Genomic DNA, 24316 nt, shown 5'->3' with positions numbered 1-24316 from the left:
GTGACATAGTCCGTGGGGGATGCCAAGATTTCTCGGGGTATTTCATCTAGGATGCTGCTGTGGCCGTAGGAGTTCGCTGCCCAGCATTCGGGCTCACGTAGTCTGACGGCACTACATGCTGCAACATATTTGATGTGGAGGTCTAGGGGGAGGAGATGCAGGAGTACATTGAGAGCATCTGCCACGCAGGACTGCAGAGCCCCCGTAGCACCTGCACACGCGGTTCTTTGAATCCTATTAAGCTTCGTTCTATTGTATTTCTTCTTCAAAGCCTGCCACCATACAATAGAGCCATACGTCAGGATCGGACGCACTACAGCGGTGTACATCCAGAGAACCATCCTCGGCCGGAGACCCCATTTCTTTGCAAAGGTTCTCTTACAGGCATAGAAGGCTATACAGGCCTTCTTAACCCTCAGTTCTATGTTCAACCTCCAATTTAGCTTAGGATCCCGGATTACACCCAGATATAATACTTTACATTAGAGGAAAGAACCAATCTTTGTTCATTCAGCCGTGGTAGATGGAATTCAGGTATCCTTGTCTTGGTGGTGAATAGCATCAGTTGCGTTTTGGTTGGATTTATGCTGAGTCCGCATCTTGCGGCCCACAGGCACACCTTTCGCAACGCTCCTTCCATGATGTCGCTCATAATGGACAGAAACATCCCTGCTACTAATATCACCAAGTCGTCAGCATACGCCACCACCTTCACCCCGCTGCTGTCCAATGTACGTAAAATTTTGTCCATTACTATTAACCAGAGTACCGGTGAGATGGCACCACCCTGGGGCGTGCCTCTGTTCACAGCTCTGGTCAAGTGGTTGCCTCCCAGATCGGACTGGATTATCCTGGTACTCAGCATGAATATAATCCAATGCGTGAGATACCCCTCCAATCCAATACCGGTCAAGGCTTCCTTGATGACGTTGGTACTGACGTTGTTGAAAGCTCCTTCTATATCCAAGAAGGCAGCAAGGGTATACTGCTTGTACTACAGCGACCGCTCAACCGTGCCAATTTATTCGTGGAGGGCGGTTTCTGTGGATTTTCCTTTGAGGTAGGCATGCTGGGACTTAGAGAAAGGCGTTCTCTCCATAATCGTCCTTAAGTGAATGTCCAGGACGCGTTCAAGGGTCTTCAGCACGAAAGAGGTAAGGCTGATTGGCCGAAAGTCCTTCGCGGACTCATGACCGCGCCTACCCGCTTTCGGTATGAAAACCACCCGTGCGCGCCTCCAGGACAGCGGTACGTATCCTAAAGTGATGCAGCTCCGGTAAATCTCAACAAGCCACGGCACAACCCTTTCCTGCTGCTTCTGTAGCATGACTGGCATTATGCCATCTGGGCCTGGAGATTTGTATGCGGAGAAGCTGTTTATAGCCCAGCCGATCCTATCCCCGGTAATTACCGATTTGATAGCCTCGCACAGCTGGGGTTGCCGCAAACCCTCCAAGCGAGGTTCTGACTCACAGTCCTCCTCGCTGGAGGGAAAGTGCATTTGCACCAGCAGCTCCAAGGTTTCGCTAGAAGATTCCGTCCAGGAGCCCTCCGACTTTTTAAGGAAGGATGGACTCTTATGTTCCTTGGACAGAATCTTACTGAGCCTCGCGGATTCACTAGTGCTTTCAATGTTCTGACAATAGTCTAGGCAAGACCGCCTCTTGGCGGTCCTGATGGCCGACTTGTACTTCTTTAGGCAGTCCTTGTATGGCTGTCAGTATTTTTGCCTGTAGCAGATGTCGAAGATTTCTCTGGTCAGCTTCCTGAGACTAGAGAGATCTTCGTTCCACCACGGTGGCAGGGTCTTTTTGGTGTACTTAGCAGGGCACGAGACTTTGAAGGCGGTATCAAATGCCTTCTCCAGAGCCCCAACCTTTGACTCCAGTTCGTCTGTCGTGCCAATCCTACCAATTTGCGCACCGGAGAGTTTGTTCTTAATTACCTGACCAAACTTTCTCCAGTCGATCCTCCTGGGGTTTCTAAAGGGCTTGAAGACCTCTGCGGCGAGATCTAGACTGAAGAGTATCCAACTGTGGTCAGAGAAGGATCTCTGGTCAGACACTCTCCAGTCCTCCACCCCAAGAATCCCGTTGTCGGTTATTAGGGTGATATCAAGGACCTCCTCCCAACCGTCACAGTTCTCCGAGCAGGGGAAATGAAAGGTTGGTGTACTGCCCCTGTTACACACCGATAGATTTGAAGTAATAATAAAATCAAAGAATGACTCACCTCTTTCGTTGATTTCGGAGCTGCCCCAAAGCGTATGCCTTGCATTCGCGTCGCACCCTATCAGCAGGTTGACTTTCTTTGCTGTTATGGTGTTCGTCAGATGTTGTAGTTCTTCTGGCGGAGCTAATCGGTCGTGAGCCATGTACGCCGAGGAAATATACACGTTCTCTGGCCCCACCTGCTCCAGCTTGACCACAACTAGGTCACTGGAACTCAGGTCCGGGCACAGGAAAGCGTGCAGACTCTTCCTCGCAAGAATACATGCTCTAGGTTTAGCCTGATCAGCGTCTCCTGTGCTGTGGAATAGATTAAAATATTTGCTTTGGAGCCCTTTGATGGTTCGGTCGCTTCCGACCCAGGGCTCCTGTATTAATGCGATGTCGATGTCTTCCTCTAAGAGGAAGACAAGCAGATTAGCCGAGGCGCACTTCGAGTACTGCAGATTTATCTGCGTTACCCTCAGCATGATGTGCTTGCGTGGGGGGTTTGTCAGCCCCCGTCGGACCGTCGATCGTCATCACCTCCAACAGCTCGTTGGCGGCGTCGATTGGGTCAAGGTCGTCGTCCGGTTTTGCAGAGCGGGACACTTTTACTTTGGCATTCCTGACTCCGAACCACACTTTATAATCAGCCTTTTTCAGTGCCTCCAGGCACTCCTCGTTTATGCGGAGTAGTACGGGCTGGCTGTTTATCTGAGGCTCCTCCTCCTTTATAACAACCCAGTCGTCCATGGGAATCCCGGGGTTGTGAAGGCGCAGGAAAAGGACGAGCTTGTCCTTCTCCATGCGGATCTTCGGCAACCAGATGCGAGCGACCGGTCTCCTGGGAATCTCGTCGTAAGGGATAATCTTGAGCTTAACGCCCTCCCAGGCGTCGCTGATCTTAGCGACACACGAACCGAGAAAGTCCTTAGAGAACTGGTCTATGCAAGCTATTACGTGGAACCCACGAACCACCTGAGATGAATCAAAGTGGGGAGTGAGTCCCGGGTGTTTGCCTCCGGTCTTCACGAGATGTTCATAGACCATGCCCGACAGCCTAGCCTCAACACTGGTCCACACCTCCAGCGTTAGTTTGCCGCTAGCAGAATTGCCATCCGCCAGCGCCACACGTAAGTGACTCCTGGCCACGTCGCTGAAGGGCTTCGCAGTACTTGACCCGCCGGCTGACTGTTGCTGTACAATTTCCTTCGTATGTTGCTTGGCGTCTGCGCTCTTGCCCACTCTGCTCCGCTTCTTATCTTGTTCGACCTCGTCTTGAGATCGGTTGCGTTTTAGAGCGATGGGCTTCGCCTTCTGCTCGTCAGCCCGGCTTTTGCTGTTGTATTCATCAACAATCGCCTGGTATTTAGCGAGGTCTTTTTCATCCCGCTCGTCGACAGTACCGGCCTCCCTATTCTTGGCAATCTTGCCGAGAATATGCATGGCCTTCTGGTAATGGCTCTTGAGCAGGACACCCGTGGACCTTCGCTTCTTAGCCGGTTTCCGGCGACCGACATTATTGTCGGTTTTCGCTTTCGAGGGATCCCCCGACGCTGAGCGCTTCGGGTCAAGAGTACTATGTCTGGTACTCGCTACACCCAGCTTGACGGCAGTGGGTTCCAGACTGAAAGCCACTAGTCCATCTGACGCCTCGCTCCGGGAGGTCCCAGCGGGTGGTTTCAGCACAACGGTGTTACGGCTGGCACCGAGTGTACTGCTCTCGACGACCACTGTCTCCTGGCTGGAGGCCAGCAGCTCGTCCTCCGATGATGCGCCTGGCATCATCGCCTCCTCTTCTATCGTCGTTTTAGTTTTTTTGTTAATGTAAGGGTCTTATTGAAACTGAAGGTGCCCGAGGTATTCAGAGTTCGCATACTAAAGACCAAGCTCCCCATTGGCCACGCAGCCCTCGGCGTATGCTGTTCCACCTTGGCTTGGGGTCCTATTAGCACCTTCTCCGGTGCAGGGAGGACGATCCCCGGGCTGTTGCTTCAGTCCATCCCCCCGCCAGATCTACTTGCCCCTAACACATGACCAGCAGACAAGCAGATCCTCGTCAGTTGGATGAGCCTACTCCCAGCCCGGCCCTACACACTCTTGGCCCGCCCGAAGACGGTTTCCAGCGGCCACCACGCGGAGGTCGTATGAGGGCTTGCCGAATTATGCAACTTTAACCTATCAGACCGGGCAGAATCTTACATTAGCTAAGAACGCTTTGAGTTATCGAATTGTTTCCATAAAATGCCAATACGCCAATTAATTCCCTCAGTCGAGTAGGCCCCGAATGCTGGTCGAATTTCATGCTTCCTAAGGTATAATAATACGAAACGAAATAAAGCACTTGATGAGTTGTCCATGCTGCTGGATGACCAGTTTTTATTTTCGATTATTGAGTGCTTCCTAGTATCCGCATCTTTTCTTTCAGATTATTATTTATTTTTAATTCATTTTTGATTGCGACTACATTTCAACTTGATTATCTTCAAAATTATTGGTGCTCCAGTGATAAGCCTTCACCCATGACCTAAACTGCTACTGGAAGCTGGACATAGCTGTTCACGGGCGTTCCCATAAGGCCACTGTTCCGTCAAAATAAAACAATAAATTTGCAATTAAGCAATCCCCATCGATATCTAAAACTTGGTCAATTGAAAAAAGTGGCAAGCGGTCAAAATCCCCAATAAATTAATAATAAATTTATGAAGTAAATCTTTGATAATGACATCAAAATTGACGATGTCATTATTATCAATTGTAACTTTCCAAATATTTTTTTCGGAAAAAAAATAAATTCATAATCAATTTAGAAACTATTAACATTTATAATATTTTTTCTGAACTAATGCTTTTCATGAAAATAAATCAAAAAAACGTTTGTTTTTTGTACTTTACGTTCTTAGAATTGATAAAGGAAAATCCTAAACTTTGTAACAATCACAAGGTTTTCATCTAAAATGATAATCTAATTTTAGAGTCAACAACCGTCAGTGCTTCTAAACAACTGAAAAGAACAAAAATCACTATAATACAAAATCAAAAAATGGAATGGCTGTACGCCACCGCAGCGTCTCAGGGGGTAGGTGAGGAAAGTGCAGGAACTCGTAATGGACAGCACGGCGTCGAAACCGCTAGTCGTGGGGCGATTCGACGTCTAGGCGCTACGACGACCAGGAGCACAGCTCCGCCTGCTGCAGCTGTTTCGCCACAATCTGCGGCGACCACTTCAGCAGGTTCGCGTAGGAAGCGGATGAAATGGACTGAAGAAATGAACCTCTTCATCATCCGCTCCTACTACGAAATAACGGCGGGGGCGGGTACAACATCTTACCGCCCCTTGTTGCACCAGAGATTCGTCGAGCGTTTCCCGCAATTCGCGCACGTGACTGTGCAGCGAGTCGCAGACCAGTACCGCTTTATTACTCGCAGCGACACAATCTCCACCGTCCAGCTGAGATTTCCGCTGAGGTTCGGGACAAATTCCAAAGAGCGTGTATCAAATTCTCGGATATGGATCCTTTGCGTAGACCAGGTGCTCCCAGACTCTATGCATCTCCAGCAACTCCGGGAATTCTATCTCAAATCAATGATGAGATTGCATCTCGACTGTGTGCTGATATGTCGCTGCTGCAACTACAATCACTTGTGTATTGTGGTGCAGTTGCGGCTATCAGATTGCACAGTCAGAAGATTCGCTTTCGCGTTATTGGTTTGAGTGACAAAAGAGATTCACCATGGAAAATTCGTCTGGAACGTCGGCAGGACTCACTAAGGCAGGACATTGCTAGACTGATTCAGATCAGCACTGGCAACGCCAGCCGGCGGGTGAGAAATAAAGTGCAGAGGGTTTACCGGAACTATGCCATCCCCTGTGAGACACCCGTAGTTGAAATTCTGGACACACTAAAACAGAAACTTTCTGTCATATGCAGTCGGTTACGACGGTATGGCGAAAGTTATTCCAGACGTGTCCAGAATGCAACATACGCGAAGAACCAGCAGAGCTTTTTCAGATCTCTCAACGAATCCCAACAGAGCGCCCAGACAATACAGTTCTCGGTGACGGAAGCGAAAGAGTATTGGGGTGGACTTTGGGGGTTACCTGCCCAGCATGCTGAGTGGATCACCGCTGAAGGCACCCGCCATGCCAATCCACCTGGCATGAATTTCCCGGATGTTACCGAAGAGGAAGTTCGACAAGCCATAAACATCTCGAAGAACTGGAGGGCCCAGGTCTGGATCGGGTGCAGAATTTCTGGTATAAGAAATTTACCAGCGTACACAGTCGGTTGGCACGCAGTATAAATGAGGTCATGAGTCGGCCGGAGGAATTTCCACCTTTCCTCACTGCGGGAATTACCTACCTTATCCCTAAGAAGGACACGGTTCAGGACCCCGCAGATACAAGACCGATCACTTGCTTACCCACCCTCTACAAATTCATCACATCCATTATTAGTGGAAGGATCAATGCGCACCTCGAGACCAACAACATTCTGTCCGAGGAGCAGAAGGGCTGCCGAGTTGGGTCAAGGGGTTGCAAAGAGCAACTCACTATCGACTCGGTAGTTGTAGGACAAGCAACTAGAGGTCAAAGAAACCTCTTCAGTTGCTATATCGATTATGCCAAGGCTTTTGATAGCGTTCCGCATACCTGGCTAATCGACATCCTACATCTGTATCGCATTGATCCGAAACTAATAAAGTTTTGGCGACAGTCATGGAAGGGTGGCATACCACCTTATCAGTCCGTACATTTGAGGGTGCTAATACCTCAAACCCCAAACGGAGGGGCATCTTCCAGGGGGATTCATTGAGTCCTCTTTGGTTTTGTATAGCACTGAACCCCCTTTCATGGCTACTGAATGATGCTAGAGGGCATGGTTTTGCAATAAAATATGACCTACGTGCTAAGTGCGAACTGACACACTTGATGTACTTAGATGACATCAAGCTGTATGCTGGTACTGACAACCATCTTAGAAGTCTGTTGCGAATAATAGACATGTTCAGCCGTGATATTCGGATGGAGTTTGGATTAGACAAATGTCGAATCCAAGCCATCCGCAAAGGTCATCACGAGCTGCATGCCGGACATAGCATTGGTGACCTCCACATCGAAGCTATGACCGAGACAAACTTCTACAAGTACCTAGGAATTCTGCAAGGAACCCATGCTCGAGTTGGTGATCTGAAGGAAGCTCTGCTGTCCGATTTCCTGCGACGTGTAAAGCTGGTGCTGAAATCACATCTCTTGGGGAAGAATAAAATAAGCGCGTTGAATGTATTCGCTATCCCTTAACTGGCTTATGCTTTCGGAATATTGCCGTGGACGAAGACCGACCTGGAAAACGTCCAGTGGCGGATACGGACAACTATGTCCAAATTCCGGATGCATCACCCAAAGTCTGCCGTGGAGCGGATGAACCTGCCTCGTGACATCGGAGGTACGGGCGTGGTTGACGTGGCGGCACAACATCATCGCCAAGTCGACTCGCTGCGCGCTTATTTTTGCAGTAAAGAGCAGGCGAGCCCCTTGCATGCGGCTGTCTGTAAGGCAGACTGTGGACTGACTCCACTTAACTTGAAGGATCGATCTTTCAATCCTCTGAGTGGGGTGAAGTCGGACCAGGAGCGGATCGAGGAATGGAAGTCGAAGGCAATGCACGGTAAACACGTGAATTGTCTTTGGCAACCATTTGTCGATTTGCATTTGTCGAACAGATGGCTGTGTGCTGGGGAGCTCTTTGCTGAGACGGAGGGGTTCATGTGTGCCATTCAGGATGGCGTGGTCGCCACCCGAGCTTATAAAAAGCTCATCATGAAAGAACGGGTGGAGAACGACCAGTGCAGAATGTGTGGTTCGACGTTAGAGACGTTGGACCATCTCATTTCTGGCTGTACTGTTATGGCACCGGTGCAATACATCACTAGGCATAATGCTGTATGTAAGGTTATCTATCAAAACCTTGCATATAAGCATGGGCTGATCACGGGAACATGTCCGGTTTACCGATATGAGCCGCAGGCAGTACTTGATAGTTCTGCTTACAGCATGTATTGGGATCGGCAAGTTCTGACTGATCGCCATACCGCACACAACAAGCCTAACGTACTGTTAGTTGACAAGACGGGTCGCTCCGCGTATATTATTGATGTTGCTATTCTCTATAATCGCAACGGAAATACGTGGAGAAGAAGGTGAACTATGAGCCATTGGCTCGTGAAATCAAAAAAATTTGGCGTCTCGAGCGGGTGGTTGTAATTCCCATAATATTGTCAGCTACAGGTATTGTACCTAAATCCCTGACGGCTTCTCACCGTTGTTATTACGGTCCCTAGGGGCGGGTTTGTTCATCGAGACAACTTTCACAATCCCAATGTCATCTTTCCAAACCATAAGAAAATTCTTTTGTGTTTTACACAAAACTTATTTTGTGCAGAACAAAGGCTGATTAAAGTCGGTTCAACATCTGTCTGCCCGCCTGTTGGTATGCCACAGCATATTTAGTCGGATACAGCTGAAGTTATTGTCATTTAGAAAATTTGATGAGGATATGTGTGCGAAACGAAATGGTCGTGTTGAGAGATCCTAAGTCTAGGAGAAATGTTAGGGCGTTACCCTTAGTCGATGCGGTAGGACGTATCCCGGCCCTGTCGGGAAATAGGCAAGGGTTTTTCATACATGGACGGCGTCAGGACGTAAGTAAATTAGTCGCGTCTGCACGCTAAATATTGGCACTGTCCCTGGAAACACCGAGGAAAAGGCCTTCGGAAAAAGTGCATTGATATCTACGCTCTGCGAGAAACCCAATAGTCTGGCGCGAAAAATTGCGACATAAAACGCGAACACGATAAAAATCGCAACAAACTTCTTTATTTTGTAGTCCACAGACTCAATACGATATTGGCATTGCCATCTCTGAGGATTTCCGTGGTGCCATTAAAGAAGTCGAAGTATTTGATGACCGGCTGATGAAGCTCACTATTTAATTCTTCACTGCACCCCACAAGGCTACATTCATTGGGGAAATTGACCCCCACTCCCTTTTTTTGAGCATGAGGACGTTCCCCGATCCCTTTAAACTAAACGGAAAATGATGTTACCCTCTGAGAGGGATTTGAAGGTTCACAGTTCCAACCTTGCCAACAAATTTCAATGTCATTTCAATGAATCGATGCCAATACAATATTGTTTAAGAGCTTTTAATTCGAAGTAGTATTAAACGGCCAAACCTTTACGTAGAATTATCTCAACGTTCAACTACCGAATCGAATTTAATACAACTCAAGTCCCGCCAAAATTGCCAGTCGAACTGCATATCCAGCAATTCGTTGAGCTTGCAAAATCAACTCCACGACGATGCATGCAACAGGGAACCGAAATACGTCAGTGCATCTATATCACCATCCCGTTCGCACCAGCAGATTTACTGTCATTTAGCCAGCTGGCATCTCCTTCACGACTGCTCGCCATATTTCTTGACGAAGCTCTTGTCGGAGCAGCATACAGGTCGCCGTGGTCGGACGTCCGTGTGAGTGTAGCGCAAAAGTCGTCGTCTGCTTGAGCCGGGGAATCGCCGCCGCGGCTTTGCTCGACAAAGTTTTCCTCATTTTGACGTTGAAAAGTAGACTTTAGAATAATTTGGTGTTCGCGTGCCGGACAGTAGCAGTTCCCGGGAGCATTTTTGTGGCGGAGCACAGTGAAACGCTGAGAACAAGGCAAAATGGACCCACGCAAACTGACTGAGCTTCTACGGGCCACCATTGATCCCGTTCCCGAACAACGAAAACAGGCAGAGGAACAATTAACACAGGTTCGTCCTCGCTCCAGCGAGTAGTTGTCCGCCGTGGGCGATAATTGCATGCTAATTAGGTTGCAGTGCATCGTAATTTAAGTGAAATTTCGCGATCTTCCGGATGAGCGATTGCGGGCTTTGTCCGCCGCGTGTTGACCATGTGGTTTTGGTGGAAATGTCAAAAGCGCCGCAATCAGCCGCGGTAGCGGGTCGTACTTTGTGCGGGGGTTAGTAAATGGTGCAGTAATCTGCCAGGGAGGCATAGGAAAGGGGGCTGAGCACTAAATCCTAAAGTCCAGAATCTCCTACCCCCTAGGATTTTAAAAAGAATCTTATTGGAATCATCGTCGCAGCGAGCCATTCACGGCGAAGTTACTCACGCACACATCTGCGAGTCGAAGTGACAGCAGAGATGACATTGGCTTACTTTTCGCCGCGAGTTTCGCACACGCCGGCACTTCGGCCGAAATTGAAAACAAAAAAAATCTGAAAAGTGTTTCGTATCGCTCTGGTTTTCTCCATAACTGTCATCTCTCCTGCATCGACCTAAGATGCTTAGCATTTCGTTACGAAACATCACGACAACGACCTGAATGATTTGCACAGTTTTTTATCCAATAAACTTGGTGAATTTAGCGCCGCCTACCCAGCGGGTTAATCGCTCGCGGAGACGTTCAGTTTTCCGTGCATGCTTTATGCGATGACCACGTCGATCTGCAATTATCGCGCTAAATTTAGCTCGGTACAGAGAAAAGCTTATGACCTCGTCGCCATTCTCATCTCATAGTGAACGTGACACAAATTTTTGATTTCCTTGTTCCATTTCAAAACGAGCAACCATCCCATTTCGTCGAGCACTGCCATCATATCATCGGTGACTGCCTGCCTGATTGACTTCATCGCTGCGGCTCTCCCATAAAGATTGCACAAATAGAACGTTCCAAGCTGTTTACTAATTACTATTTGAAATCGACAATGACATGATGGCGAACACGAGGTGCGATGACATGCCGACTTGCTCTGGAGTGCCGTCAGCCGATCCCACGACGAGAAAGTTAAGACTTGCGGTCGATAGTCGACCTTGACAATTCTACGCCCAAGGGGACTGAATTATTGAGAATGTTATCCACCCTAGTTGACGGCCCGAAAGGGGTTGAACTCTTAACAAAACATCGATCAAACATAATTTCGGTGGCGACGTGACCTTCACGTGATGTCGGATTTGCGTTCCGGGTTGAACGTTATCTGGCTGCTCCATCGTATGTGGTAATTGGAATGTTGGATCTCGGGTCAAGGGAAGACCTTGGACAGTAAGATCTAATACTGATGCTGAACATGAAAAAGCGCTACTGTTCTGCGAAACGTACAATGGAAGCAAGACTAATCAAGCTTGTGCCCATGATTCATCATTTAAGCATATGGTGATGACGGAGATGGAGTATGTACACAGATAACATTATTTGTATTCCTCGCGGGAGGGGTAGGAGTATGTGGCGCTCGCCTGTATTGTCTATAATTGAGTTATCTGTTGCCGTAATCAATTTTATTATCCGCGCTGTGGAGGCCGGAAGATTTCAGCGATTGAATAATTCTATTTTAGTTTCTCCTCTCAAATACTCCAAATGAATTTCCATGCCTACATAGAGTGGATTTTTACTCCTCTGAAGGGCAGTGCTATGAACATAGTATGCTGGTCCCAAGCCCAGGTAAAGGAGGAGGGTTTGAGGCAACGTACTCTGTACTATCCTCAGTAAAACAAAAATAAAATGCTGAGATCAGGGAAAGGGATAAATAGAGTATAGTTGGAGTTATTCCACTATGCTAAATTCTACCTGACCTCTCTTGGTGACATGCATACAATGTCGTTATAAACATGATGATCGAATTGAGTCACAAGCCTCGGAGAAATGCTAGGGCGTCCACCTCAGTCGACGCGGCAGGACGGGCCCCGGTCCTGTCGAGAAATGGGCAAGGGTTCTTGACGCATGGACGGCGTCAGGACGTAAGCAAGTTAGTCCGCACACAACGAACAAAACAAATACGTGTCTGCTCGCTAAATGTTGGTACCCTAACTGGAAAGACGGAGGAACTCGCAAGAGCCCTTCGGAAAAGGTGCATTGACATCTGCGCTCTGCAAGAAACCCGACGGTCTGGTGCCAAAAGCTGCGACATTGAACGCGAACGCGGTAAAAATGGCTACAAACTTCTCTATTTTGGTAACCCACACACTCAATATGGTGTTGGCATTGCCATCTCAGAGGGTTTCCGTGATGCCATTAAAGAAGTTGAACGATTTGATGATCGGCTGATGAAGCTCACCATTATATCAGCTGATCGCACTATTCACTTCTTCACCGCGTATGCACCACAGACAGGCCGACCTGATGCCGAGAAAGATGCCTTCTGGCAACTTCTCGACGAAAAGACTTGTCACGTGCCTGCTGACGATTGCATAATCATTGCCAGCGACCTTAATGGTCATGTGGGTGAAAAGGCAGACGGTAACAGGTGCCATGGGGAAAAGGGGTTCGGAGCGCGCAATGAAAGTGGCGAGCGTATAATCGATTTTGCGGACACCCATGACCTTGTACTTATGAATACATGGTTCATCAAACGATTGTCTCATCTTCCCACATTTTATAGTGGGAACAGTAAAACGCAAATCGACTATATTCTCATAAGACGCCAACATTTTACCACTGTCACTGATTGCAAAGTCGTTCCCTATGAGACCATCGCACCTCAACATCGGCCGTTGATTGCTGTCCTGCGAATTAAGCCACCGATAAAACAGCGTGAGGAACGCACTGGCCCGCCGCGCATTAAATGGTGGCGCTTTGGTGGGAAGAAAGAAGAAACGATCTCACTCATACGATTGCCAACCATTACGAATGTGGAAGAATCATGTAACCAAATGAAAGACACGATCCACAAAGCGGCCTCTGCAACCCTCGGGGTCACCAAGCCGGGTAAGCGGTACATCAACCGAGATACTTGACTTTGGAATGATGATGTTGAAATGCGTGAAAAGAAACGCCTCTACCGCAAATTTCTCAACGATAAAACGCCTGCTAATTGGCAAATTTATAAGAATGCCAACCGGGAAGCAAAGAAAGCGGTCGCTGTCACCCGAGCGAACCATTTCAAAAATCTTTACGATAAACTGGACACTCGGGATGGCGAGAGAGATCTGTATCGACTTGCTAAAAGCCATAATGAACGCACACAGGATATCCAACATTTCTGTTGCGTTAATGACAACAGCCGCAACGGATAGATGGCGAGAATACTTCGAGCAGATTTCAACTGAAGAATTTGCTCATCCTCCACTTCCACAATCATTGCCGACATTTGGACCAGTTCCACCAGTCAGCGCAACTGAAGTCGTGGAGGCAATAAAACAAATGAAATCGGGGAAAGCAACAGGACCTGACGACATCGCATCTGAGCTCTGGAAACCGAAGAGCTGGGACCCAACACTGTGGCTCAGTCAATTCTTTAACCGGGTTATTCAGGAAGGAAGAACACCATCTGACTGGCAAGAAAGTACCACTGTTCCAATATGGAAAAAGAAAGGTAGCCCAGCAGAATGTTCAAATTACCGTCCGATCCGGTTACTTTCCCATACCATGAAGATTTTTGAACGCATTCTTGACAACCGTATTAGCGAAATCGTTGAAATAACCGTGAATCAAGCCGGATTTGTCAAGAACTGCGGAACTACTGACGCAATACACGCTGCACGGTTACTCATGGAGAAACACCGGGAGACGCATCGCCCTCTTTACATTGCCTTTCTGGATCTAGAGAAAGCGTTTGACCGTGTACCACACGAACTCATCTGGTATGCTTTACGACAACACTTCGTGTCAGAAGAACTCGTGCACTGGGTTCAATTGCTCTACCACGATCCGAAAAGTAAGGTTCGAAGTATGGCGGGTGTATCAAACCGCTTCGTGTCTCTGTTGGAGTTCATCAAGGAAGTGCCCTCTCACCACTCCTCTTTGTCCTTGTTATGGACACCGTCACACGGGATATCCAACATCCAGCGCCCTACACACTGCTTTATGCAGATGATGTTTTCCTAGCATCTGATAGCAAAAATGATCTCGAGCAACTTGTTCAAAAATGGAATGATCGCCTCATGCAACACGGTCTCAGATTGAATTTAAACAAAACTGAATTTTTGACGACCGATCCCCATGAAGCAGGCACAATCACTGTCAGCGGCAGTGATCTGCCCAGAACTGAACGATTTAAATACCTCGGGTCAACGCTATCAGCCAATGGAGAACTGCGTTATGAAATTGCTTCACGCAGATCAAGCATTCGATAGAGCCAAATGGCGAAGCCGATCACGACGAGCCGACCCCGCTTTTGAACGGGACAAAGGCTGAAGAAAAAGAAGAAGTGAACGGACCAAAGGCTAAAGAAAAAGATAGGTCACTTACTCGATCAGCCTCGATGAAGTCAAGTCATTATATTGAACCAGCAGATTCAAATGCATCCGATTTAGATGAATAGTTCCCCAAACGTATCCTTTCTCGGCTAACTATCGACGATAGAACGTTTAAACCTCTTCATATGCTGGAATGGTGTGAATCGAAGTCATATAGGAAGCTTTGCGGATTGAAATTCACTTCCACTGTGTTCCTAAAGATAAACTGTGATAGTATTAAGAGGAAACCACATAGTTATCTTCCATCATAAGGTTGAAAGCATTTTTTTAGAAGAGTTGGCATTACCGAGCAAGATCTATTTATGTTTTAAACAAGTCGGAAACCGGAAGCTTGACGCTTCAGGTACGAAAGGTTTTGTGTATTTCTTAGTACGTAGCACGTAATATATCCATATATTATGTGACAGTATCCACTTTCGGGTGATATTGACATTCACAGTCTTGAATTTGCAATGAACCATCAACTTTGACGTATTATAACTTTGTTAATAATAGTGCGATTTCCACCAAGATGGTAAGATCATGCTCTATATTATAGCCTATATCTTTGCAAAATTTCATGGTAGTAGGATGAACTTAAGGGGGGTTTCTAACCAATTACAAAAAATTGTAGTAATATACTATTATTAACTTTATTTAAACAGATATCGGCATGGAAGGTATTTCGGAGCCCAGGCACCATATAGTGGCAGCTTCCTGATTTTTTTCAGATTTTTCGGTTTGGTAGTTTCTGAGAATGGCCCCCTTAAAGAAGTGATCACTTTCAACTCCCCGCGCTACCCACCCTTCCTACGAATGTCAAAACTAAGATCGGCTTTGAAAAGTACTAATCGAGACTTTTAATTTGATACCCCACATGACTATATTTGATGAAAAAAAATTTACACCCCCATTTTGCATGTATGGGGACCCCCCCTTAAATTCGACATAAAAGGATGTAATTTACTGTATGCGTGAGCGTTCACAGTTCCCACCTTTCTACCAAATTTGGTATCAATCGCTATAACCGTCTCCGAGAAAAATGCGTGTGACGGACAGACAGACACAGTAAACCCATTTTAATAAGGTTTTGTTTTTACACCAAACTACCAAACCGAAAAATCTGAAAAAAGTAGTTATTCAACCCGGTTCCAGTGAAAAAAAACCAAAAAGATATAAGGCCTACAAATAAGTTCTGTCGGTTTTCACAATAGATGGCGTAGCTTGTTTTTTATTCCATTGATCCACATTTCCAAACATTCATCGGAAAGCTACTGTCAATAGGCACAAACGTCAGTATAAATTATTTAATTAAAGTGTAAACAACACTACTTTTTTCATCAACGAAAATGGCCAATTTTGTACCAAATAATGTGTTTTTGGCGGGGAGTTCTACTTCATAATTTCAATATGAAGAAAAAAGCAACCGAAAGTCATCGCATTTTGATGGAAGTTTATGGTGACCATGCTCTATCTGAACGAACGTGTCAGAGGTGGTTTGGACGGTTTAAAAGTGGCAATTTTGACTTAGAAGACGAAGAGCGCGCCGGACGGCCAACAATTTTTGAAGATGAAGAATTAGAGGCATTGCTCGACCAAGATCCATCGCAAACGGAAGAAGAACTTGGAAAAACACTTGGAGTCACTCAGCAAGCCATTTCCAACCGTTTAAAAGCAACGGGAATGATCCGAAAGGTCGGAAATTGGGTTCCGTATGAACTGAAGCCAAGAGACGTCGAACGCCGTTTTTTCACGTGGGAACATCTGCTCCAACGACAAGAAAGGAAGGATTTTCTGCATTGAATAGTTACTGGCGATGAAAAGTGGATCCATTACGATAATCCCAAGCGTCGGGCAACGTGGGGATACCCCGGCCATGCCTCATCATCGACGGCCAAAGCGAATATTCATGGTGAGAAGATCATGCTGTGTATATGGTGGGACCAGCTGGGTGTGGTATACTATGAGCTGCTAAAACCGAACGAAACGGTCACGGGCAAACTCTACCGACGTCAAATGATGCGTTTAAGCCGCGAACTCAAGAAAAAACGGCCGCAATACCAGCAAAGGCATGATAAAGTTATTTTGCAACATGACAATGCTCGTCCACATGTTGCACAGCCCGTTAAAACATATCTAGAAACGTTGAAATGGGAAGTCCTACCCCACCCGCTGTACTCTCCAGACATTGCTCCTTCTGATTACCATTTGTTCCGGTCAATGCAACATGACTTGGCTGACCAGCACTTCTCCAATTACGACGGACTCCAAAAATGGCTCGATGAGTGGATAGCGGCCAAGCAGGCCAATTTTTGGCGCGATGGTATCTATGAATTGTCTGAAAGATGGAAGAAAGTTGTGGCTAGCGATGGGCAATACTTTGAACAATCAATGTATAACCAATTTTTCACAATAAAGCTTCAAATTTAAAGAAAAAACCGACAGAACTTATTTGTAGGCCTTATATAAACAGCAAAAATCATCAAGGGAAAAATTAAAACGCGATTAAAATGATGTTATTTACCTTAACACAAAAAAAAAAACCGCAAAGGCCGGAAAAGAGCTCGCTCTCCGGTGGAAATCCTGGGGGTGTAATCATTTGGCCCCAAGATTGCAAAGGCAAGAAAGTTGCTCTTTGTGGCACCTTTTCGTAGTAGTGAGGCCAGTAGAGGCAAGAAGATACGCAATATTATCAAAGAAGTAGAAACGTTGGTCGTCAAGTTATTTTTGATAAATAATTTGACAATAAGGGGAGCAGAAATATCTTCTCCGAACGTGCTGTCCACATATCCCTAAATACTACAAGACAAGAAAACACAGAAGAGCCCAAGAAGACATCTATTGTAACTGATCCAAAGATAATTTCATAAATGAATCGTTCTTTTGGCTATCCTTCTTTTTCTTAGCCTTTGCACCGTTCACAAGCGGGGTCGGCTCGTCCGGATCGGTCCCATTTTGTTTTATCAAAAGCCTGATCTGGATCTACGTGACCATATCATCGGTATTGATTTATTCTGCGTACAGGCTAAGCATTCGTACCAGCGGATGCTGCCTGCGATGTAGGCATTATCACTGCCACCATGAAACTCCCACAAGAGGGCCAACCGCCTCCTGGAGCATGTGTTCTCAGAGGGCATCCCGGTTCCCATGTTACCAGATAACCGCCGGTGAGGCTTCGTGGCAAGAGCCACTTCAGATGAGTCCCTTGCAGACTCGGATTGGACCAGATCGCCTCGAGTACGTGGGAACGGTACTGCCCAACGGGTTGACTGGAATTAGAGTTGTGCTGACAGTTACGTCTCTGTGCTTTACGTGGGTACCTGTCTCGGGGACTTAATCCCACGGTCTTCTTAAGACATGGATTGATTTTGTGATCTACAGCGGTATTAGTCTATACCGAGTGCATGGCTTAGTATTCATACTGGTGGACACAAGATCTACCTAAATCTCTACCGAACTAAGGAGTACGGCACCCATGTTAAAACGCAACCCACGTCGAGGCCCAAAAGTCTCTGTTCGCTCGAACGTAACCAACAACATCCATGAAACTCCCACTAGAGGGCCAACTGCAACAAACAACAGGAATTCTCCTAAAGTATGTGAATTCAGGAGGGTTCCGGTTGCCATGGTGGTAAAGTGTCGTAACCTATTGCCACTTCAGATGAGTCCCCGTGCAGACTCGGGTCTGATCGCCTTAATTAGGCCTTTGGAGCATTTGCCTAATGCATCACGGCCGGCAAACCAATGTGGTATAGTGTCTCCCGGTGCCACCATTATGGAGGTTCTCCCTGGCGTCTTGGTTTTGGTTCGGCCGACAAGGTTGCCGCCCGTCTTCTTCATCGCACCAGTTGTGCTCACAGGTGTAACTACTCCAAATGTCGGCCATGCTTGTGGAAGTGGAAGATGAATCCTTTGTTCCTTTGAAATCTGGTCGAGATATTCTCGCCATCTATCCGTCACTGCGCGATGGTCGATAAGTAAAGTTCCGTTCTTGTCATTAACGCAACAGAAATGTTCGATATCCTCTGTTCTATCTTCCCCAATAACTAACAGCGAGTGTCATTCCAAAGCCAAGTATCTTGGTTGATTTGATTCCTCTATACCCATCATTGAACATCCTGCGGAGGTCCAAGTCTAAGTCAACTTAGAAAATGTGGAAAATTGTATATACCTAGGTGTACAACTGACGAAGAATGGAAAGGAACCTGATGAAATAAAATGCTGAATTTAACTCGCAAACAGCCGAGTATACAAAACGATAATATGACCTATGCTACGAAAGTGAATGACGGACCCTAACAGAAACTTCCGAAAACTAGTCAATACTTCGAGAGGAGGTCCTGAGGAGAATAATAGGAGCTACACGAGACGACGTCAAATGACCAATCAGATACAACCATCAAAGATTTGAAGACCCTGAAATCTCGAAATTAATAAAACTTCTGAGATTACAATGCGCAGGCTACGTTTAACGTATGGACGATACTCAGATGTCTAAAATTCCGACACGAAGGCCGACAGGAAAACCCCCAAAATTGCTCAATATTTTCTGTTGACGAAGATAGTGCATCGCTGTATGGATTTCAAAATTAAGGACACGATCGATGGATCGAGATTGTTGGAATAAGGATATCCTGAAGGCCAAGGCCCGAAATGGGCTTTAGAGCCTCGATGACGATAAATGCAGTAGTCTCTCGAAATAACGAACCCCAATAAGCGGACGCCCGTTTTTTCTACATTGGGTGCTCTAAATATCACTCAAGCCCAGGTAAAGGAGGAGGGTTTGAGGCAACGTACTCTGTACTATCCTCAATAAAACAAAAAGAAAATGCTGAGATCAGGGAAAGAGATAAATAGAGTATAGTTGAAGTTATTCTACTATGCTAAATCCTACCTGATCTCTCTTGGTGACAGGCCCCGCGACAGGTCGACCAAGAAAATGCATAGAATGTCGTTACAAGCATGATGATCGGATTGAGCCACAAGCCTCGGAGAAATGCTAGGGCGTCCACCTCAGTCGACGCGACAGGACGGGCCCCGGTCCTGTCGAGAAATGGGCAAGGGTTCTTGACGCATGGATGGCGTCAGGACGTAAGCAAGTTAGTCCGCACACAACGAACAAAACAAATACGTGTCTGCTCGCTAAATGTTGGTACCCTAACTGGAAAGACGGAGGAACTCGCAAGAGCCCTTCGGAAAAGGTGCATTGACATCTGCGCTCTGCAAGAAACCCGACGGTCTGGTGCCAAAAGCTGCGACATTGGACGCGAACGCGGTAAAAATGGCTACAAACTTCTCTATTTTGGTAACCCACACACTCAATATGGTGTTGGCATTGCCATCTCAGAGGGTTTCCGTGATGCCATTAAAGAAGTTGAACGATTTGATGATCGGCTGATGAAGCTCACCATTTTATCCGCTGATCGCACTATTCACTTCTTCACCGCGTACGCACCACAGACAGGTCGACCTGATGCCGAGAAAGATGCCTTCTAGCAACTTCTCGATGAAAAGACTTGTCACGTGCCTGCTAACGATTATATAATCATTGCCGGCGACCTTAATGGTCATGTGGGTGAAAAGGCAGACGGTAACAGGTGCCATGGGGGAAAGGGGTTTGGAGCGCGCAATGAAGGTGGTGAGCGTATAATCGATTTTGCCGACACCCATGACCTTGTACTTATGAATACATGGTTCATTAAACGATTGTCTCATCTTCCCACATTTTATAGTGGGAACAATAAAACGCAAATCGACTATATTTTCATAAGACGCCAACATTTTACCACTGTTACTGATCGCAAAGTCGTTCCCTATGAGACCATCGCACCTCAACATCGGCCGTTGATTGCCGTCTTGCGAATTAAGCCACCGATAAAACAGCGTGAGGAACGCACTGGCCCGCCGCGCATTAAATGGTGGCGATTTGGTGAGAAGAAACGGTCTCACTTAAACGATTGCCAACCATTACGGATGCGGAAGAATCATGGAACCAAATGAAAGACACGATCCACAAAGCGGCCTCAGCAACCCTCGGGGTCACGAAGCCGGGTAAGCGGTACATCAACCGAGATACTTGGCTTTGGAATGATGATGTTGAAATGCGTGAAAAGAAACGCCTCTACCACAAATTTTTCGACGATAAAACGCCTGCTAATTGGCAAATTTATAAGAATGCCAACCGGGAAGCAAAGAAAGCGGTCGCTGTCACCCGAGCGAACCATTTCAAAAATCTTTTCGATAAACTGGACACTCGGGATGGCGAGAGAGATCTGTATCGACTTGCTAAAAGCCGTAATGAACGCACACAAGATATCCAACATTTCTGTTGCGTTAATGACAACGGCCGCAACGGATGGATGGCGAGAATACTTCGAGCAGATTTCAACTGAAGAATTTGCTCATCCTCCACTTCCACAATCATTGCCGACATTTGGACCAGTTCCACCAGTCAGCGCAACTGAAGTCGAGGAGGCAATAAAACAAATGAAATCGGGGAAAGCAACAAGACCTGACGACATCGCATCTGAGCTCTGGAAAGCGAAGAGCTGGGACCCAACACTGTGGCTCAGTGAATTCTTTAACCGGGTTATTCAGGAAGGAAGAACACCATCTGACTGGCAAGAAAGTACCACTGTTCCAATATGGAAAAAGAAAGGTAGCCCAGCAGAATGTTCAAATTACCGTCCGATCCGGTTACTTTCCCATACCATGAAGATTTTTGAACGCATTCTTGACAACCGTATTAGCGAAATCGTTGAAATAACCGTGAATCAAGCCGGATTTGTCAAGAACTGCGGAACTACTGACACAATACACGCTGCGCGGTTACTCATGGAGAAACACAGTGAGAAGCATCGCCCTCGCCCTCTTTACATTGCGTTTCTGGATCTAGAGAAAGCGTTTGACCGTGTACCACACGAACTCATCTGGTATGCTTTACGACAACACTTGCCACGTGTCAGAAGAACTCGTGCGCTGGGTTCAATTACTCTACCACGATCCGAAAAGTAAAGTTCGAAGTATGGCGGCTGTATCAAAACCACTTCGTGTCTCTGTTGGTGTTCATCAAGGAAGTGCCCTCTCACCACTCCTCTTTGTCCTTGTTATGGACACCGTCACACGGGATATCCAACGTCCAGCGCCCTACACACTGCTTTATGCAGATGATGTTTTCCTAGCATCTGATAGCAAAAATGATCTCGAGCAACTTGTTCAAAAATGGAATGATCGCCTCATGCAACACGGTCTCAGATTGAATTTAAACAAAACTGAATTTTTGACGACCGATCCCCATGAAACAGGCACAATCACTGTCAGCGGCAGTGATCTGCCCTGAACTGAGCGATTTAAATACCTCGGGTCAACGCTATCAGCCAATGGAGAACTGCGTCATGAAATTGCTTCACGCATTAACGCAACCTGGATGAAGTGGCGTTCCACAACTGGTGTCCTTTGTGATCGACGTATCAACGAACGTCTCAAATCTAAAATTTACCGCAATGTCGTCCGTCCAGTCGCTCTCTATGGTTCTGAGTGTTGGCCGACCATAAAAGACAATGAACGGCGTCTTGCGGTAATGGAGACGAAGATGCTACGTTGGACTAGTGGTGTCACACGTTTGGATCACATCCGAAATGACGATATCCGCGATCATTATGGGGTTGCACCGATCGTGGAAAAGTTGCGAAAGAGGCGTATTCGATGGTATGGTCACGCAATTCGTGCAAACGAGAATTCACTTGCCAAGATTGGTCTGAATATCGTCGTCGATGGTAAACGACCAAAGGGCAGACCTAAGCAACGGTGGCTTGATACGCTGGATGGGGATTTGAAAGCCTCGAGATTGCACCCAGATCAGGCATTCGATAGAGTTAAATGGCGAAGCCGATCACGACGAGCCGACCCCGCTTGTGAACGGGACAAAGGCTGAAGAAAAAGAAGAAGGTGCTCTAAATACCAAACAACAAGTCGATACAGAATACGAAAAGGACTTTTCTAAATGTGTATCTGCATAGTGAACTGTATGACTGAGTGCAAGCTATATGCAATAAGAAATCTTTCAGAAACCATTGAATAATTTTAAACCCGATGTGCACATTAATCAGGAGAGTTACTAAACCTGAACACAATCTCCACTCATCAAAGTAGTCAAGAATGCGCTAAAATGCGTAAAAAAGCGCCGAATGTTAGATACGGTGGGTAATAAGAGTTACCGTAAATATATAAGACAAAATACCCGCACCTCCCCTACTTCTTACAAGTTATATACACAAAAACACATTAGTAGGTCATCAAGAGCTTCAGCCCTTCTAGAGTAATAGAAACAAGAATTGGACCCTTTTCAAAGAGAATTGCCGATAATTAACAGGGAAGGAGAATTCTGGAGTAATTTTAGCAGCCTGAACTAGATCGCTTCACGCTTCAAGCTGCAGATGGGGTAGGTAGGTATCAGTGGCCGCTACGAGGAGCCCAATTAGCGCTTTGGTACACCGTTTTGATGCCACAAACTCCTAAGACCGTGACTGCTGTTATGGGAGCAGGGAGGCAGAGTCCAGCCGGTTCGGATCTTCAGAGCCAACCCGTAGTATTCACGAAGGAAAGCAGCTCTCCGGCCCTGCAGGTAGAAATCTCTCTGAGGTCCCCAAAGAATGGTTTACCCAGTGTCCGCAGCCTGACGCTAGCCAGAAAGTGCATGAGGGTTTCCCTTCCTTCTCCGCAGCTTCGGCAATGCGAGTTGTAGGGTATACCGAGCCTAGCGGAATGGTCCCCTATGGACCAGTGCCCAGTGCAGACCGACGTAATCTTGAATGTATTTGCACGCGTCTGGCACAGGAGCTCTCGTGATCGGACTATGTTATAAGCGGGCCAAATTCTCCTTAACTTGGCACAGCTTGTAAGCCGTCGCCATCTCAGGCCCGCGGCTGCTATGTAGTGCGAGTAGACTCCGCCGCCGACAGCCGCCAGCGGAACATCGACTGTATTTGCCGAGGGACTGCCAAGAGCAAAGCCTTGCCTGGCCAATCCGTCGGCCCACTCATTCCCCTCTATGTTCCTATATCCGGGAACCCAGAGGAGAGTGACCTTGAGTGTGCCGCCCAGATGGTTGAGCTGCAGATAAACCCAAATAAATGCTGTTGACCAAATGTCTAAAATTATTAAATGGTATAATCGGATTAAAGATAAAACGAGCCAAATTCCTGAATCGAGCTCTGCGGACTGGTGACGCAAATTCTATTTAGTCTTCTTTTCTCATTTCGATAAAAATGGAGAATTATTTGTTTTGTTATCGGCCGCACACACCTCACCTTACAATTTATTATATCAAGTAAAATCCATTGTGTATCCGAGGAATCACTGAATTCCAATTTCTAAACTCCAAAGTTCCCATTTGTGGAACAAACGACGTTCTTTCTGATAAAAACAGGAATAATGAAATTGCGCGTTACATTTACAGATTCACAAAATAATCGGTTTTGTTCCTACACTTTTGCAAATTGTCATGCAAAATGATCTGGATTTACCAGTGCGACAGGCGGGTGCTATCTACCTCAAAAACTTAATTACCCAAAACTGGTGGGATCGCGAAACAGAAGCTGGTGAACCAATGGTATATTCTATACATGAACAGGATCGGGCCATGATACGAAATAGTATTGTTGAAGCTATAGTTCACGCCCCTGACTTGATAAGGTATGTGCTCTGCAGTTCTACTAGTTTTCGCAATGGTGCTCACTACTTTTTTCGTGAAATTCCAGGCTTCAGCTGGCGGTCTGTGTGTTTCATATAATCAAATATGATTTTCCAGGACGTTGGACTCAGGTAGTGGATAAAATTAGTATATATTTACAAAATTCAGGTAAGTTAAG

General features: G+C 46.5%; 1 protein-coding gene across 1 annotated transcript in view; it reads left to right on the top strand.

The window, feature by feature from the left end:
- Nucleotides 1-9695: 9695 nt before the first annotated feature.
- Nucleotides 9696-24316, top strand: part of LOC119648107 (importin-7) — a 28638-nt gene continuing 14017 nt past the window's right edge. Inside the window, exons 1-3 of the mRNA XM_038049622.1 lie at nt 9696-10027; nt 23905-24140; nt 24206-24306. Coding sequence (XP_037905550.1) covers nt 9938-10027; nt 23905-24140; nt 24206-24306 — 427 coding nt within the window. The 5' untranslated portion in view covers nt 9696-9937. The remainder of the gene's footprint in view (nt 10028-23904; nt 24141-24205; nt 24307-24316) is intronic.

This window comes from Hermetia illucens, chromosome 2 (genome assembly GCF_905115235.1).
Source record: "Hermetia illucens chromosome 2, iHerIll2.2.curated.20191125, whole genome shotgun sequence".
In the NCBI taxonomy this organism is placed as follows: Eukaryota; Metazoa; Arthropoda; class Insecta; order Diptera; family Stratiomyidae; genus Hermetia; species Hermetia illucens.
This window is presented reverse-complemented; position numbering and strand designations above follow the sequence as displayed.